This window comes from Trachurus japonicus, chromosome 10 (assembly GCF_045865225.1).
Source record: "Trachurus japonicus isolate A0001 chromosome 10, Traja_1.0".
Lineage (NCBI taxonomy): Eukaryota > Metazoa > Chordata > Actinopteri > Carangiformes > Carangidae > Trachurus > Trachurus japonicus.
Window position 1 is genome coordinate 14,528,418 of NC_140916.1, and position 19,313 is coordinate 14,547,730.

The 19,313-nt window shown below is 39.0% G+C and overlaps 4 protein-coding genes across 4 annotated transcripts; 2 read left to right on the forward strand and 2 right to left on the reverse strand.

Moving 5' to 3' along the window:
• The first annotated feature begins 721 nt into the window (after positions 1 to 721).
• On the forward strand, positions 722 to 3,778 carry mcts1 (MCTS1 re-initiation and release factor). Its single transcript, XM_085789369.1, has 6 exons — positions 722 to 930; positions 1,695 to 1,847; positions 1,944 to 2,041; positions 2,124 to 2,257; positions 3,325 to 3,392; positions 3,477 to 3,778. Exons 1-6 carry the CDS (start codon positions 920 to 922, stop codon positions 3,556 to 3,558), a joined length of 546 nt encoding a protein of 181 aa, XP_085645495.1. The 5' UTR covers positions 722 to 919; the 3' UTR covers positions 3,559 to 3,778.
• An 851-nt stretch (positions 3,779 to 4,629) lies between these two features.
• c1galt1c1 (C1GALT1-specific chaperone 1) lies at positions 4,630 to 7,685 on the reverse strand. The gene is made up of 2 exons (XM_085789370.1): positions 7,487 to 7,685; positions 4,630 to 6,064 (listed from the first exon to the last, which is right to left on the reverse strand). The coding sequence occupies exon 2, from the start codon at positions 6,048 to 6,050 to the stop codon at positions 5,094 to 5,096; it is 957 nt and encodes a 318-aa protein (XP_085645496.1). The 5' UTR covers positions 6,051 to 6,064; positions 7,487 to 7,685; the 3' UTR covers positions 4,630 to 5,093.
• Positions 7,686 to 11,169: 3,484 nt separating this feature from the next.
• On the forward strand, positions 11,170 to 13,595 carry urp1 (urotensin-related peptide 1). Its single transcript, XM_085788708.1, has 5 exons — positions 11,170 to 11,622; positions 11,825 to 11,956; positions 12,052 to 12,092; positions 12,676 to 12,781; positions 13,538 to 13,595. Exons 1-5 carry the CDS (start codon positions 11,520 to 11,522, stop codon positions 13,567 to 13,569), a joined length of 414 nt encoding a protein of 137 aa, XP_085644834.1. The 5' UTR covers positions 11,170 to 11,519; the 3' UTR covers positions 13,570 to 13,595.
• Positions 13,596 to 13,832: 237 nt separating this feature from the next.
• clic2 (CLIC family member 2) lies at positions 13,833 to 18,542 on the reverse strand. The gene is made up of 6 exons (XM_085789400.1): positions 18,327 to 18,542; positions 16,687 to 16,796; positions 15,977 to 16,102; positions 15,774 to 15,874; positions 15,382 to 15,563; positions 13,833 to 14,534 (listed from the first exon to the last, which is right to left on the reverse strand). Exons 1-6 carry the CDS (start codon positions 18,378 to 18,380, stop codon positions 14,373 to 14,375), a joined length of 735 nt encoding a protein of 244 aa, XP_085645526.1. The 5' UTR covers positions 18,381 to 18,542; the 3' UTR covers positions 13,833 to 14,372.
• Between the last annotated feature and the right edge of the window lie 771 nt (positions 18,543 to 19,313).

Genomic DNA, 19,313 nt, shown 5'->3' on the forward strand with positions numbered 1-19,313 from the left:
TCTTTTAATTCCTATCCTATTTCTTTTTTTTAATTTTTTATTTGTGTTATTTCCCTTTCTGGTGTTATCCCAGCACATTACCATCTCAGCACTTATTTGTGTAAATGATGTGCAACATATAAAGTTAATAAACTATTACTCGAGTACGACTAAAACTCCTGCATATATATGAACAAAATACACTTACATTGCCAAAAGCCTGTTATTTATGTTGAGATATAGGCTAGTATAAAATATAATCTATAGCATTTTAACTGCTGTATTTTAGCTGGTGGAGTGACATACTGTAACTTCTAGCTACAGACCAACGCCATATGTACATATGTGAACAATAGCAGATAAGGCAAGGGAAATAGGCTACACATACTTTTTGCCCTGATATGAAGGAGTTTAAATATACAAAGTCTGTGAATGTACATTGATTTCTGAAAGAAGAAAAAAACACCCTTATTATTTCCATATTAATGTACACACATAGACCTCCAATTCAAAATAAACTGTATGTTTGCCACTTGGAGTATCTCTCATCTTTTTATTAATTTTTCTCTCTCTCTCGTTTTCCCTCCTAATAAGAAAGCCAAAACTAAAATAACCTAAACAACATATTATTGTCTGTTAAAGGTTTAACACCTTGCTACAGTTTTTTTTTTTTTTGAAACCTAAATGTTTCTGTTACCCTGGCGACCGTCGAATTCAGCCTGACCTGCCGGGTGAAGTCACGAACCGTCGTAAAATGACGCAACTCTTAACACTGCCGCTGGCCCGTCACTGATAAACAGGCGTGGAAACTACCTTAGCATTACTTAATACATTCTTTGTATTTTGTTACTTACTTGTGTTTGCCACGCCCGACCCGGTGCAGTAAGTGCGGAAAAAGTTCTGTCGCGATTGAGGACCACGCTAACGGCGACCAACGAGGATGTTCAAAAAGTACGTTGCTGCAGAGTTATTTCCATGTTGTAGCATTAGCTAGCCGTAGCTAGGTGGCTAATGCTATCTGACTAGAAATCTTGATAGTTCATCTTCACGGGCAATTAGACAAGTTGACATGAACTATTACATTGAATGAAATTACCTGGTGTTGTTGCATCAGAAAAGGTGCGAGACAGATGAAAAGCTGAATGGGTCTGATCAAGACAATGACGCCGTAAATCCAGAAATCATAATCAAGTCGTGTCATCTTGAGACAATTGAAACCACACAGGCAAATCCCTACTCCAGCTAGAGTGCATTGACTTTGAAAACTAGAGTCTCATAGCTACGTGGATTCGTATAATCAGTAATACTAAATGTAGCTCTTCTGTATCCACAGATCTCACAATGGTCTCCTCTGTGATGAAAGTAATAATGCAGTGTTGAAAGTATCCAGATCCTTCACTGTGTGAAAACCCGAGTGAAAAAGCTTAATTTTAAACCCTACCTGTGTAGAAACACAGAAATGCAACCAGAACAATGTATTTCACATGTCCAAAGAATAAGCACTTATTTTGTGGAATGACATCATTTTAAAACTGCTGAATAACAATGGTTCATGCTGTTGGAAATGGTATTTTTGTTGCAGGATGACCTTCAACGTCATCATTTTAGTGCTCACTTTAGCCAAATTCATGTTAAGGTCCACTTCCTATATTTCCCTACAGGTCTTAGCTACACACACACCTCATGACCTTCATGTTGCATATCGTTTATTTCAGATTCGATGAGAAGGAGAACGTGTCTAACTGCATCCAGCTGAAGACATCGGTGATCAAAGGCATCAAAAATCAGCTGCTGGACCAGTTTCCTGACATCGAGACATGGCTCAATCACATAATGCCAAAAAAGGATCCTGTCAAAATAGTGAGATGGTATGATCACTGATTTCAATTTTTCTCACCAATGCCATACACAGTGTCTCTTTATAGTGGATGTTATAGATGTTTTTCATCTTTTTAATCCCCCAGCCATGAACATATTGAAATCCTGACAGTGAATGGAGAGCTGCTTTTCTTCAGACAGAGAGAAGGACCGTTCTACCCCACCCTCAGACTGTTGCATAAATGTAAGCTTCACTATTGCTAACTTATTGACTGTTGCATTTTGATTTCCTCATATTTATAACAAACTTACTCCTCTTTTCATAGATCCTTTCATTCTTCCACACCAGCAAGTAGACAAAGGGGCCATTAAATTTGTCTTAAGTGGAGCCAACATCATGTGTCCCGGGCTGACGTCACCAGGCGCTAAACTCCACCCAGCTGATGCTGACACAGTAGTTGTATCCTTTTGTACATGATGCTGGAGTATTATCTGCCCCAGAGCCCACACAAACCCCAGGTTCACTTTATATCATTTCTGACTGCACAGATTTGTCAGAAAATATACACCATTCAAATAAAGATCTAGTCACAAGGTCTCAATTATTTTAGATTGGTTGGTTGTTATACATTTAGGAGTAATCTAACCAACAATAACCAAGTAGCAACACTTCCTTAATGCCTGACAATTATTTGTTCCCATTCTTTATATCATACAGGTAATACTCAGAAAATTAGAATATCGTGAAAAAGTTCATTCATTTAAGTAATTCAACTTAAAAGGTGAAATGAATATATTATTTAGGCTCATAACAGGCATTGCAAGATATTTCAAGCTTTTATTTGTTAGAATTTTGATTATTATGGCTTACAGCTTATGAAAACCCCTCTCAAAAAATTTGAATATCGTGAAAAAGTTCAATGTTGTAACTCAAATTGTCACAGCCTCGTCAGCCAATTAATCCAAAACACCTGCAAAGGGTTCCTGAGCCTTTAAAAGCTCTCTGTCTGGTTCAGTACAGTTCGCAATCATGGGGAAGTGAATGAACTTTTTCACGATATTCTAATTTTCTGAGTATTACCTGTATACAAGTTACTTTTTTCTCTAAGCAGCTGCTAAACCTCAGACATGTTAAGTCCACTATGACAGAAAACTGGCAAACTTGGAAATACTTACATTTGATGAGTTGGTATCACTGAGCTTCTGACATTTTTGCTATAAAAAGACTTGGAGGTAATCAACTATCAAACTTATTGTCAGTTTTGTCATTTTCTGTCAATTGATTTATAATTCCAGCTCTTTTAATAGTATTGTGTTTCTGGGGCCCAATATTACTGTACCTTGAGATGGTTCATACTGTACTACATGTGTTGAATGGTTCTGAGTCATAGAGATGAATATTTTTCTATCCTGTTGTTTTACATTCATACACAAAACTATTCAAAATACTCGGGGAAATAGTCTGACAGCATGAGCAGCTGTATAAAGTCACGAATAAACCGGTCTGTCCTTAACAAGAGAATGCAGGCCATAATGGCAGAGGGAAAACAACATGCACTTTGTGTTGGCGTTATGAAGATGTCTGCAGATAGCATGTAAGTCCAGTTCACAGAAACAAAAAACATTTTCTGTATTTGCTGTTGTCTTCATCTGATCTGATCTTGTCTCTTTGCAAACAGAGAAAAAGTCAACAAGGGAATTGGAATTGAGAACGTTCACTATCTGAATGACGGACTGTGGCACATGAAGACGTATAAATGATAATGATGATGATGATGATGATGATATCAACACCACCGCAACAACCCACCGCCCATCCCGCACCCCAACCCCCTCCCCGCAAAGTGTGGAGTTTCTTGACAGTGAAGGCATGAACTGCCAGTCAACTGTTTACACTTACGGACTTCGCTGCGTAACCTGCTGGAGGCTTTGAATCAGTTGCCATTATGCACAAATAAAAGAGAGATCTTGCTTTAAATTCGGTTTTCATGTGGTTTTTGATGCCCATGTTGTTGTGTTGATTTTAAGAGGCTAGTTCTTTGGGCCCCGAGTGGTGCAGTAGGTTAAGCAGGCGCCCTATGTGTTGAGGCTGTAGTTCTCGTGCAGGCGGCCCCGGTTCAAATCCCGCATCGGATCGGATGGCCCTTTCCTGCGTGTGATTCCCCCTCTCTTTGCCTCCCCATTTCCTGTCTCTCTCGACTGTACTATCAAATAAAGGCATGGAAAAGCCTTAATATAATAATTTAATATACTTACTATAATCAATATAATATACTATACGAGGCCAGTTCTTTGATCGGACTTATCTTGATTAACAGGTTTTATACATCAGACACAGTAACACAACAACTCAGGTGTCATGTTTACATGTAGACTGAATGGCTGTTGGACTGGTTATTATACTTGACTTTCAGGTGACAGTCAACAGAGTGACTGCTGTCAGGTTTATTTTGAGTAACTTCATACATAACATTTAAGCTACCATGGTTTTTCACATTGAGCATTCTCCCATCCCACCCTGTAATCATCAGCCAGTCATTCTTTTTATTTATTTTATTATCAAAGTTTTTTTTTTTCACTTTTTTTTCTCCTTTTTTTATAAAAAGCACAAGTGGTCAATCTGAAGCCATGTCATCTGTTTTTAAAATGTCAGCGGAACAGTGACACAAAGTTTCGTTTGAGTATACAGAAAAAAGTACTTAATTTAGATGTGAAGGCCAATTGCTAATATGTAGAGATTAACAAGCATTGCATGGGAAGAAATGCACTTCATTGAGAGCCCAGTGGGGTTATCACATATGATTCAATGACTGCTGGTTTTTCCGTACAATCTTGAAATAAGTCAGAAGATGTATTCTCCGAAAAAACAAACACAGGATTCATTTGTAATGTGGTGAAGATGACCAAGCGCTTTGAACAGTTAAATCATTTCAGAACACCTTATAACTAAGCTTTAAGACGACAAAAAGACGGACATTTAAGATACATGACAATATTATAGTAACCAAAACTTCCAGATTATCTTGTTCCATGTCACAGTTCCATAATATATTTCCCAGTTATATCTTCATTCAAAAGGATGGCACTCCCATCGGCTCTGTCTACCTACAGCACAAAGAAATGGGGTGCTGATTGTGCCAAGTGCAAAAGGTACAAATATACATAAAAGTGTTGTTTCCACCCAGGATCAAGTTTTACAAACAGCATAAGAAAACCATCTCCCAAAACTTGGTTTTGCCATCACAGACGCAAAAATAATTAAAATGCCACATCCAGCATGATGGAACAAGTCTTCTCTAGTCATTGTCTGATCCTTCGGGAGGGTAAAATGTTAACGAGTCGTGAAATTCGTGCCCGTATGGTCGGAGTCTGTAAACTCCAAACATCATAACCTGCATCTGATTCGGCGACATCCCGGAGAATGTGACGGCCAAGTCGGCGCAGCAGCCGTCCACCACGTTGTTGGGGTTGTTCTTCATGCTGTCCCCTATCAGGCTGTCGACGCTCTTGCTGTTGAACAGGCCCTTTCCGTGTGCGTCTTCTCCGTTCTCCGCAAACACTCCCGTGTACTTGAGACACACGGCCAGCTGCTTGTCCTCGCTCAGCTTCCACAGCGCTCGTCCTCTCTCTGGACATTTGTCTTCGTCCTGGAACACGTGAACCAGCCTTTTCAGAGCCTCGTAGCTCAGGACGATCCCGCTTTCGTAGGCCACGTACTCGAGCTCCCCTGACTTTACGGCGTTGCCCAGATAGAAAGGCTCGCTGGGATCCTTCGCCAGCACCAGGTACTTCAGGTTCTCAATGATGGCAAATGTTGTGGGTTGTGCCACAAAGAACCAGCGCAGGTCTCCGGCGTTGTCATAGGCGTGCTTCAGGGCTTTGCGTAGCCGCGCCCAGTCGTCCTTCTCGTTCAGGTCTACAGCCTCGAGCGCTTTAGAGGACTCCGAGGTGTAAAACACAGCCTTGTCGCAATGTTTGCTCCAGGTGTCCACGGCCGTAGCCCAGTAAACAAGGATCTTGGGCTGCACCATGATGATGCAATAGACCCGGACCTGATTGCTCAACTCCTGTATCTGGCCGCCGTCAGACAGGCGGTTCAACTCGTCTTTACTCGGAGCCATGACGTGATGATGATTGTGATCCTCCGTCCTGGACTCTGTGCCGGGAGTGAAACTACCCAGGAGCGACAGCACCAAACAAAACAGGCCTCCCAACATCATCCCCTTCACAAAAGAGCCTCCTTCGGACAACATTTTGGCAACGGATACTGGGGGGAAAAAAAGGGAAAATACACACAGGACATGCAGCTTTAACTGATTTAGAACTGAAACCATTTGTTTATTGATCCAATATGCTAATATTTTGACAAACAGTTTGTCTTAGAAGCAGCCTTGCATGCAAAAATGTCAAACATGATCAGTTTCAGCTCCTCAGCTGTGAATATAAGCTGCACCTCTTCCTTTTATGAGATAAGTTCAGTTGGACTTTGGAGTGTCATCAACCAAACGATTGAATGGAAAACATAACTAAAATGCCACAACTGGTTATATTCTTTAATACATATTATGCTCATCTTGGTTTATCTTTTATGAAATATCAAATGCTCATTAATTTATGACACAAAACTGAGTCATGTTTTGTTTTATTTGTCTGGAGACATAGAGCTTTAGTTACTAATCACTTTGCTGATTCTGAGGAACACAAAAAATAATAGTAATATCAAATGATAGAAATTATGAATTTTACTGATCCTTAAGGGGTAATTTACAAGACAACAGTCTACCTTGAACAACAGCAAATAGGAATAACAAAAACCCAACAAGATATTATGATCTATAAAAAGTCTGAAATGGGCCAATTTGTATGTTACTTTGTGAATGCTCTTAGTGCTGTTTATTGTAAGTAAATTATTAAACAAGATAAAGATGACGTTCCTGTTCAAACCTAATTCCCCCAAAGCCTGATCTACTTTCTGGTTTGATCTGATAACAATGTGCAAAAAAGGCAAAATATAGTTTACCATCATCATAGGTTAACAACTTCACATCAGTCGATTTGACTGATTAAATAACCACTAATGCCCCACCACTACTAATAGTTGCAGATCTACCTTTACTGGTAGTATTTCTACACTGTGAGAAAGGAAATGCTGTGTGACGTGGTATCATTAACATGTCAGGTTGACGTAAAGACACATCTGACATCTGTCCGTTTGAACTGTTTCCACTTTTTGTTTGTTTTTTTATTATCAAAGTCTTTTTTTCTTTTCTTTTAAAAGCACAAATGGTCAATCTGCAAAGAAGTCACAAGATATATTCTCAGAAAAAACTAATAACTAGTTGTTGCAGTTTTACCTTTACTGGCATTTAGACTGCGTGTAAGGAAATGCTGTGTGTGGCATGGTATCATTAACATTTCAGGTTGACAGTTTCGACATAAAGACACATCCGACATCTGTTTTAACTGTTCCCACTGCGTTTGTTTGTTTTTTAACATCGACGTAGAGCAAAACGCTTCAGTTTGACTTAACTTCTTGACCAGCAGGGCTCGTACTGTAGACGATTAAGCAGCTGTAACTGTGGCTAAGTGTTAGCTGCTTTCATCCTCTTATCGAGAACATGTCGCGGCTAACTCCAACGCTTCTTGTTAGCGACGTAAACAGAGGGAAATACAGGAGGTTTTACTGCACCTGGTCGGGGTAAAACGCTGCTGCTGCTGCCTGGTCAGCTGCTGCTGCTGCTGCCGCTGCTCCGCTCGTCTTCCAGCTCCCACTCTTCCTGCTCGGCGAGGTTCAAAACGTCAGGCGAGACAATCATTGATCAACTAGGTGGGGGCATGATTCACAACACGACTACAACTTATTCTGTTTCCTCATATTTCCTCTTCTTGGTCCTTCGTCTTCCTCGCCGAGGGTTTTAACGGCAGCCCGAAGCCGCCGTGCCGCGCCACCGCCCCCTGCTGGAGACGGGTCACTCCTACAGCTTCCGGTCTGACTGTGTTTTTTTTTTTTTTAATCTAAATTTTTATTAAAGCAGAAGTAAGTGGTCCGGTCGTTTTCGCTAATGCTGCGTTCCAGGCAGGCTTTTGAAACCGTAAATTACAGCTTCAAGTCACAACTTACGACTTTGTAGCGCTCCAGGCAACCCACTCGTGTTTTTCCGACCTGTTTTACCGGTGAAAGTCACTATAACGGCCACTTGTAACTTCCGACCGGTGAACTCGTACCAGATCGAACTGGTACCACTTCACGGTCGGAAAAATACGAGTTTCCTTGAACGCACCATAACAGTCCTCGTCGCTACGTCACCACATTCACGGCGTTCCTTGGCTGCACACACAGCCCTGCATGCCGTTCTCTCTCCTCATTGGATAAAAACTGTAGGATACGATAAATGTTTTCTCTTCGGCTCAGAGCAGAGCAGAGGGACTGAGAGACCCGTGTTTCAGTCCAAACACTCTATGTAAGTGATTGCTGTCGGAAGATATAACTATTTAAGACTTATATTAACACAAATATATCACTTACTTCTGCTTTAACAAAATCCGGCATAACATAGACACAATTCAAAATATATCCGTCAATATGTAGCCAAAATAGACAAAATTCAAAAAATTTCTTTCAACATGTGGCCAACATGACCAAGCAGATAATACAAAAAACACGAATGGGTTGCCTGAAACGCTACAAAGTCGTAAGTTGTGACTTGAAGCTGTAATTTACGATTTCAAAAGCCTGCCTGGAACGCAGCATTAGCGAAAACGACCGGATCGCTTACTTCTGCTTTAAACACACTTACAGAATTATTCTTGTTAAAAGCTTTAAATTCTTTTGTTCCATATCTGAGTAAAAAAAAAGTAGAAAAGGCCAAAAATAGGAACAGCATGAACAGAGAACCAAGGTTATTCCATATTCTTATGACAGAGGTCTGAAAGTTAAAATAAATGGTTGAATAGATAATAAAAATATTGATAATTATGTAAAAATCAAATTGAGTAGAATTTCCATGGTGATTGATACTCATGAAATGAAATAATAAAAACAGAAATACACCCTTTTACTTTTGAGGGTCCAGGCCTGTAGGTGTCTATGCTGAATCGTCTAGGTGTCCTGTAATGTTAGTCCAAAGTAAGTAATTAGTGGATTCCACCTCCTCTTGAATAAGGCCATGTCAAGGTTGAGCTTTGCTGTTATTTTTTCCATTGTGTATACCCTGAGAAGTCTTGTTACTACTTTTTAAAAACTCTCTAAGTATAATTATAATAATACAAGTGAAAATTAAGTTCATTAAAAAAAAGTGAAAAACAAAACAAAACAAAACATTAGGGGAGTCATAAGGAAAGGAAAAACATAACAAAAGCAAAACAACACCAAATGATAAGGTGTGAAAAAAAACACATCAGGCATTTTAATTCAACATAAAACGGAGCAGTAAAATAATCAATAAAAAAAAAAAAGGAGTTAAGAAATTAGAATAACGAAAGACAGGCAAAGTTCAGGCTTAATTTCTGGGAATATTTGTTTCCTATCTTTTTAAGAGACAAAAAATCATAACTTAAAAGTTTTTTATACATTTTCCTAGCAGTAAATTTGGTAGTGGGCCTACTGATGAGGAATTATTGTATATCATAAAATGTTTGTGTATTTACTACTGTGTGCCCAATATATTAATCATTAAACCAAACTATCTTTGTCTGTAAGTGGAGGTCATTTGATAAATGTGTTTATTAAAAACCTTTACAAGAAAAAAGATATTGAATTTATATTTCTAAATAGGCTACATTTTGTAAGTATGATACTACTCATATTTTAAATTTTATACAACACATAACAGAGCACGATATTCCAATTTTCTTTATGATCATAATTTTAATGCAGAATATTACTAAATAAACTGTAAGTTTTTTTTTTTAAAGTAAAGTAAAACATAATAGATGAACTGTCAACAGCCACAGATAGTCGTCTGTCACAAATATACTGTAGATAAACACACTTATTTGTAATTAGATTATTATTCAGTCATTTAGTCTGTATACGTTTTTGCAACATGTCGACTCCCTTGTGATCTTGGAGAATAAGCAGTGACACAGCAGATGACCTCCAGAAGTTGTTTACCGAAACTGCCCATATTCTATTAATCAATCAGGATTTGAACAGTTAACAAAGAAATTAGACCAAATACTGCAAAAGTTGCTCTCAAGTGAGGACACACGATGAAGTCAAGTCAAATCTTTCCACAAATATTTGTCTATAAACACAATAAACACATCTGTCAGTTTGAGTTTGTATCAAAACCATCAGGTCAAAGTCAGGGGAGGTCGTCATGACCCTAAAGTCACATTTCCCTTCGCCACTAAAAGCACTTCACTAGACTTGACAAAGGCCGAACGGGCCGAAACGTTGTCTGATAAAACTCTCTGCAACTGGAGCTGAGTGTGCGGCGTTCCTCTGTTTCTGACTAAAAGCACTTCAACATAAATCATAAATGGAATTTTAATTGTGATGGTTTATTTCTGTTTCATTACTGCTCCTCTTTAAATGACCAATTTTTCCATGTGGCTGTTGTTGTTATTGTGAGTCACTGTTTGACCTCAGTGCTAAACTCTGCTGTGCCTTCACTTCCTCTCATTCAGCAGCCAAACAAACCAAATATGTTTTCAACAGCAACTGAAGAGACATGGAGACAAATCATCTAATGCCATGAAGACTTATCAGAGGGGCATTAGTGACCTTTCACTAAAAGCCTCGTGGCCTGCAGCCCCCTCCAACAGGTGAAGACTTCAGGTATAAGACTTATTTTGATTTTAAATCATTTTAAAAACAATCACTCTAGATTATGTTCTTATTTTCAACATCTAAACAAAAAGTAATAAATGAGGAAATACAATTTTCCTTATGTCATCTTAATTATACAGGAAAAATGCTTTTTTTTTTGAGCTCACGTTAGCACCACCAAGTATTTGTGGTTTTTGGGTAAAATGTTGGATGGATTGCAATGAAATATGGTTCCTACTTTGCTACAGAATAAATTGCAATAATTGAAATACATTATTAACTCAAAATAGAAGCAGGTGGCATCAGAGATGACCTTGTTTTTGCACAGTAACGATTTAGATTTTACACTGTGTAAAGAACAAATGTGCAAAATGCAACCCGTGTAGTGGAATTGCAGCAGTAGTACACTGGTTGAAATTAAAACTGCAAAAATGTAAAGAGAAATAAAACATGAAACAAAAATGTGAAGAGGAACAAAGCATTAGTGTCTGTACCTTAAACACGATTTACCACAATGCCACCTGTTTGCTCTACAGACAGTCATAATCAATGACCTCAGAGATGTTAATCATTCAATTCAATAATGACGCAGTCAGAGACCCTCAGACATAAACGTCCACCAGCTCTGTGACCTCAGACATGAGCAATGACTCGAACTGGACAAAAAAACCATCAGAGCTCCGTTGGACAGCCACTGATTGCTGCTGCAGAGTAAACATTTGTTAGGCCCCTCTGTACAAGCACAGATAGGCCCCGGCTGAATCGACAGGGTCCCCTAAATTGTGTCGATGACGCCCGATCCATCCTGTCCAAACCATTAAGAGGGAGACTGGGTGTGATGATAATGTATTGATCAGCTAGTGATGGATGGCCACTGAGAGTATATAAGTGAAGTTCTCAGTCAAGCTGAGGTATAGTCCAGATCTGGTCATCTAAAGATACAGGCACCATGCTTTCTGCAGCTCTGTTTTACCTTGTAGCTGTAATTTGCTCTGCAAGACGGACACATGCCCTCCCTCTGTACCCGGACACCAACCTGGAGCCACAGCCTGGTAAGACTCTCTGAATATTATACAGTATATGCTCTCAATTATACAGAAAATTATGCATCATAACTTTTAAAATGAACTTCTCGTGATGGACATTGACTACTTTAAACTTAAACCTGTGAGACATGAGATTGTCTGGTGTAAAGGAAATCACTGCAGGGATGTTGAAACATAATGTCTGATTGATGTTGTTTTATTTCAACAGATTTCACTCAGAAATTAGTGTCCGAAGTCGGGGATGGGCCCAATGCTGCTGTGGAGCAGGAGCAGAATAATCTGAATAATCTGTACCCTCTACTGATGCATTACAACGGAGGCAGAGACTCCTGGAATAAAGGTAAAAAAAAAAGAAGAATAATAAAACATAATATATGATTTCAATATGATTTTCAAAATAATGTTGTTTCAACTTTTATAACATTTTTCCCTCAGGGATGAAGGAGTCAGCTCAGCAAGACAAATTTGCAAACGTGGTAAGATTTGTAATGTGCATCCCTCTACACTTTTGCAATAGAACTATAAACCAGTACACTGCAGCAAATAAGCTCAAGCAAAAAACTAAATTAAATCACGAGCAAAATACGTAACATGGAACATAATAGCAGAAATGACTGAGACAAAAAAAAAATTGTTTATCATGACCCGGCACAGAAATAGATGTGAAAAAAGGAGGGTTTTTTTTTTAGAGTGAGAATTAAAGCAAGTAGGATGATGAAGGCTGTTCCAGAGTTTGTGTGACAATAAATTTGAGGCTTTTGTAATCAGAAAGAATCAGAGCCATCTTTTAAAACTGCTTCTTCTTCTGGTTTCAGATGTGTTTTCTCTTTTCTCTTTTATTATTTCAGCATTTTATTCAGAAAATTGACAGTTTTACATGGATTTAAAACAAAAAGATAAGCAAAGAAAAGAAAAAAGCCTCATAAATAAAAGTTTATTATGTTATTACTATAGATTGTGATTTTTTTTTATTATTTATACCTGAAAGCCAATGCAGAGAGGCTGAAATTGGTGTCATGTGATCACCAAATGTCTACACGTTTTTCTTCTTGTCTTTAGGTCGAGGATCTGAAAGAAGCCGTTTTGAAGCTGGCGGCAGCCGACAAACTTCGCTCTCATGGTTTTCTAAGATCAGAGCAGAACTTGCCAAAAACAAACAAAAGAGGTGAGTGACTGGTTCTTTACTATCGAGCGTGAGCCACACCTGTTACTTATGGGCTGTCACTGATGAAGGTTCAGGTGTTTTAGTCCTCAAGTGAGATCACATAACAATACCTGATGTGATACAGTATCAGAACTGACGTTATTATTATGCAATGAACTAATGCAAAGGATGTTTAACCAAGGCTTGTGCTATGTAACTAGATTATTTACACCTGAGCAAGATGAGACTAAGGGACAGAGAGAGAGAGAGAGATTGCTTATGACTATATGAGATATAGTAACTGCACAGAGTTTAATTAAAGAGTGAAAGATGTAGTTGACAGTATTTGTCATTTATATTAATGTAAACTTCTCCTATTGTATATTATTACAGCCACTGTATTGTCATCAATTATCAGTTTAAACAGAAGCAGTTAATGACCTAGTATGTTAAAACATTAACATGCAGGAGTACATGATTAATGATAATATGATTAGATTCAGATTCAGATATTAATCCCAAATGGCGATTCATTTCTTCAATCTAACCTGTCAATATAAGAAGAATAAAGAGTTAATAAAGGTAAATTATGGATCAAGACCTTCAAAGTCTGCACAACATGTAACACTTATCTTATAGCCTTGATGTGGATAAACTAGTGATTACAACATTAGGTCAGTATTAAAATATTACATTACAAGTAACATAAGTGCATTGAGGAGTTTGAGGTATCTTTTACTTTTGTTGCTAATTCATCCCCCTCTGATTTTCTGACAGCGTGTTTCTGGAAATACTGTGTGACCAACTAAAGTACAACAGCAGCAGGAGTCTGACAAAGCCTCAACAGAAACATCTTCGCTCTCCATCAATTTGCTTCCCAGTGCATTCATCGACAAAAGTGGATCAACAGAAAATATATTTTTGGAGTTGTATAATTGTCTTTTTTTGTGGCTGAGAATAAACTTGAATATCTGAGATGTCTTTTATGTGACATGCCCTCGTTTTTTATGTTAGATATATCAATGATGAGGCAGCACAATCAGCACGCACACACACACACACACACACAAAATTATGAGAAATTAATTAAGTGTTTTATTATATTATCATTATTATTATTATTGTGACAGTGAGACAATCAAATAATATCAAACTGTGTTTGTACAGGGTAAGATACAGAGGTGTATTTCATGTCTTGCATAAAAAGGAACTGTTTGTGAAGGTGCTGCCCACACGAATACAATCACATATATTTCAATGAGGGATTTTTGATCATAAAAGCATGGAAAATATTTACACTATAAACAAAACAAATTTGTTAAATTACATCAACAGTCGATTGCACATTTGGCCTTTTCAATGTGGCATAGAAATACCTTTCATCTGTGAGCGACTATCAATAAATAGTCTATACAAACAACCAATAAAACATTTTAGCTGTAGCATGTCCCCAAGTCTACTACAACAACAACAACAACAACAGGTTTTTAATGTGGACTTGTGTCTGATTCATTGCCACAGTTTATTCCTGGAGACTTTAGCGCCCTCTACTGATGATCATACATGGTTACACTTGGGAAAAACAGGACAAAAGTTACAGAGTGGAAACTGGTTAGTTCCTCTTGCTGGCCACACTGAAGTAGGCTTTCTCGATTTCAATGTCTGCTGGACACGTCTGTTTAAACTCCTCTCTCTCGTAGGCGTTTTCAAGGTATCGCCACACACCTGTGAACTCGGCAGGAATCTCAAAGCCGCAGTATTTCTTGGCAGCAATCTGAAATAAAAAGAAAGAAAAATGAAGCAAACACAGAGTGCAAAAAGGTCAGAAGTGGAAGAAGTATTCATATCATTTATTAAAGTGAAAGTATTAATTCAACAATAAGTTGAACTCCATTTCAAATTTAGGTAAAAAGCACATGTTATTAAAAAATAAAACATGATCTCATACTGTTCAAGTATTTAGTGGTCTGTAACAGTTTCAAACTACTTTAAAACCCCTAAAATATACCCACTGTGTTCCCAACAGAGGGGTTCGGCCCCACCCTGCCTGGATAAGCAGTCAATGGATGGATGAGGACATGGATCATAACATTTTTGCTTTGAACAGTTGTTTTAATGAGAACGTGTCAGAGGCTTGGAGGGGAAGTGTCTCTTTTGGTTTCTCTTTTGAACCTTTATCTTATTTGTTTAATTTGTGTTACTGCATTGTGGCTTATAACATAATGTATCTCTGGTCTACTCTTAATACTGTGTGTATATTATATTACGTGCCTTTAGGAATCTCATATCATTGATTCACTTCTATCTTCACTGAATTTTTTCTGGTTATTGTTCTTCTGTTGCATATGTAAAGCACTTTGAGTTGCCTCTTTGTTTGAAATGTGTGTGATATAATTAAAGCTTATTTGTCTATTAACAACTGATAGACATTTGAAGTGTGACAAATGGCACACCCAGACACTATATTTGGTGGCAAAAATAGTCAAAAGCAAAAAAAAACCTTGTAATGAAAATACTCAAGTCAGTGAAGCACCAAGTACCTCAAACTTGTTTTCAAGTAGGAGCACCCAAATGTCCCTAAACTGAACCACAGGATCCCCCCAAAACTGACAGTGTCTCACCCTGATAACGTGCAGTTTGGGCAGCAGGTTGCAGTCGGCTAAGGTGAGTCGGTCTCCGTCCAGGAACTTCCTCTTGGAGACGCTGATGGTTTCTCTTGAATTGTGGTCAATTTCCTCGGGGAGGGGGGAGTTCAGGTAAAGATCCAGGCGTTTAAACTCCCGCAGCAGGTTTTTCTCCTGGACTGAAGGGACAGAAATACAGAGACATTTTGACACACTTTTTTTCTTGCTGCACTGTACTGTATTAATTGTGGGCATTTTCTTAAAGGTACTTTTCACCCCACTACATAACGTAATTGCGCCTTCACACTGGCGACATCCATCAACATAGTGAAATAATCAAGGTAATAAGTGACAACATAATGAACTGTTATATGTTTAATTGATCTTACAGGTGTTGTTCGGGCTGTTCTTTATGAAAGCAGAGAACTTTGCAAAGATGTCGGCACCCACGTCGAAGGACTCTTTGTTCAGCGGGCTGAGATGAGGGTACCTGCAGGGAGGAGAAGAAAGGAGTGAAGGTGTGCTCTGAAAGTAAGCCGTCATCAAATCCGCACTTCATTAATATTTGTACAATGATTAAGCGCAGTAATACCTGGGAGGTGCCAGTGTTTGTTCAAGAAACTCCTCGATTTTGATGAAGTCTGTTTTGAGGGTGCCGTTGTAGAGAAGGAAAGGAGGATTTGTCCCCGGGGCCAGGTCCTTCAGCTCTGCTGGTTTCCTGGTGAAGATATAGAAAGAGATTAACAGAGGAAGGGGGATGGAGACGTGGGGGAGAGGATTCAGACTTTACACGTTTTCATTCAGCGCTATACAATCAGGCTGTTATCAAGCATGTGGCAACAGAAAGCCTCTTGGTTATCGAGGCTGTCAGAATCAAATGTGACTCTCTGGATTAATGATTTCAACATTAGCTGTTGCTGTTGGTTTAGTTATAAAAACACAGAGCCCTGGGAGTGGCCGCCTGTTTCAGAGCCCGCTCTGTGTGCGTTCTGAATCATTCAATTATCAGCATCCTTTCAAAGTTTCCTGATCTTATTTGCTCGCCGGTAATGACCCTGAGAAATTCACACAATAAAGCCTTCAATTAAAGAAGGTGTTTGTGTGAAGGCCACACAGAGCTCTTTATACACTTCAAAAACTCCACCCTCGAACCACTGACAAATGAGGAAAGGATTGGATTACGGAGGGAAAACAAACTTCTCAATTTCTCTGTGGTTTCCTTCTTAATAGGTTTCTGTGCGCAAGTCACCAGCACCAGATGCTCAGGAAGTGTTTGTGCCAGAGGAGAAGGGGGTTGCTTACTTCCTCATGTCAACAGTGGTCACTGTAAACTTCACTCCTTTCAGCCACAAAACCATGAAGAGCCTTTGGCAGAACGGGCAGTTCCCCACGTTCTCACCATCGTGTCCAGCCTGAAAAGTGCAGGAAAAGTATCGTCAGAATATTTAGTTTTACAAATTAAAAAATTAAAAAGCCACGCATCTCAGTTACAATCACAATATCTCTCCTCTGCTGATAAACAAGCGAGGGAGAGGCGTGTCTGGGATATTAAAGGCAGTTTCCTCTATGAAGGGAAATTGCAGGCATTGTGTTGTCGCCAAAAAAACAACAGATGTTAAATTCATGCTCCTCCTTAAAACGAACTCCAACCATGACAACAACCATGTGGTCACAGCCTTCATGGGTTTTACTAAGCTCCTGCTTTGAGCCATAATGTAGTCAGTAAGTGGATGTAAAATAAAAAATTGTATGACATCATGGGGAATGATGAGGTTGCCCTCATAGTGATAGTTAAATGAGGAGACTGACAATACATTTCACATTATGTTTGTATAGTAAATATGGAGCTACAGTCAGCAGAGGGATTGTTTTAGTTTAGCATGAGAGGGATTGAAGGAAACAGCTAGCTTGGCTCTATACAGAGATACAAATCTGCCTTCCAGCACCTCCAAAACTCATTACACAACAGTTTGTTTGATCTGTACAAAAACATAAACAACAGTGAAACAGTTTGACTATTTGTCCCGGGGCAGTGTCTGCATCTGACCAAGAGGAAGCTGCCTGGTCTTGCACAAGCTCATGAAGTTTCATCTTACTTTGGATCTCATACAGAATAATGAAATGTGATATAATCAGTGTGTTTGGAAATGCTTTTAGGATGATTTTTCTGTGTCCGATCATAATGCTGAGCTAAGCTAACAGGCAGCTGGCTGTTCAGTGGATCTTTGCATCCAACCCTCAGCTTAAAGATAAAACAATCCCCTGAATGTAAAACTAGTCTGACTGAACTTTGAACATTTAATCTACAAAGATATAATGTAGTTGACCTTGTTTTATATGTGAGGAAAAATCATGTTTCTTCACTGATACCAACATCTAAAAGAAAAAAAAAGCACAAAGTGTCTTTCAGTGTTTGGATATTAGGAGAGAACAAGCAGGATGATATAGACGTCTGTATCTGGATGTGTGCGTAAGTGAAGTGGGTGTGCCGTCTTCAGGCTTGGGGCCAGTCAGCCTGTATGCTTCAGGCCCCCTCTGGGTGCCCGATGATAAGGCGGACCGTCTGTCTGTGACCAGAGGTCGCTGATAAAAAAAAAACATGACGTGACCCTGACCGAGGTTACAAACACCTCAACATCTGTAGCACATGGCATCTGAGGACGGTGGCCTTCAACCTGAGAGTTGTCCTCTGATTTATGCTGCTCATTCAGCAACTTGTTGTATCTCTGCCCTTTTTTACAACACTGATACATGAGAGGCTATCCTCGTGTGACTCCTTTGTTTGTCTATATGTTCTCTATCTTAGATCACACCGTGATATCTAACTATAGCAGCACACTCTTCTGATTGTGAATTCAGGTGTAGCTATGCCTTTTTGCCACATGTGTCACAGTGAAGTTTCTCCTGGAAGTAACTAATGAAACTGAAAAGAAATTACTGACCTTAATGAACAACTCGATGCTCGGCTCCTTGTCAGAGTTCTGCCTGAGTGCCATCTCGTCCTCTGTCTGGTTACAGCTTCTCCTTGTGTCAAGCGCAGCCCTAAAATATCCACGGACCTGAGGAGGAAACTGATAAAAGTGCCTCTGGTTTCAAGTGCCTTTGTGGTTGTGATGAGAAAGTGTGTAACACCTCACACAGCTGGCTCTGCTCTGTCTGATGACTCCTTAGAGGCTATCGCACTCAACATACTTCACGAGTCAGAGGAGGAGGGAGGACCCAGAGAGAGAGATGGGCGGGGTACACGCTCTTAAATACCCCGGGGCAGGATCAATGAGAAAAGATCTTAAAATAGTATAGGTTCGTCTGAATTACTACGTACAGGTACTGATAACGGCATGTGACTCAAAACACACAAGTTTAGACAATTCATCCGGCCCACTCACATTCCAGCACTGTTAAATATGGAGAAGATAATAGAGGAGCACTTTTCTCCGGAGAGCTGCAGTAGTTTAACACAAAGCATCCACTGTGTCGTTAGCGACACTGGGAAACAGGAGCAACACCTAATCTAATTTAGTTCCAGCTTTCAGTCTCACATCTGTGTGACTCAATAAAGTACAGCATGTTTACTTTGGCTACAGGAATGTTAAGTAATACCTGAACAGGCCGTATGAAATATAAACAGATTCTTCCAAGTGTGTTGGCATAATTGAGAATTATTCTTTATTTTGCTGCTATTATGATGTAAAAACAAAAAAAGAGAGAGAGTATTTCTACGTTGTGGTATCTTCTGCTCTATAGCTTGTAGTTTTTGAGTACTTAACATGTGTATTACAATGTCAACTCCCACTTTTACCACAGTATGTGTCAAAGAGGTATATTGTCTTTATTTCTTAGTATCACTTCTCAGTATCACTTTCTCTTATAAGGAATACTTTTTATTTATTCTACAATCAATTCACCATGTTTTATCATACATGCCTGTT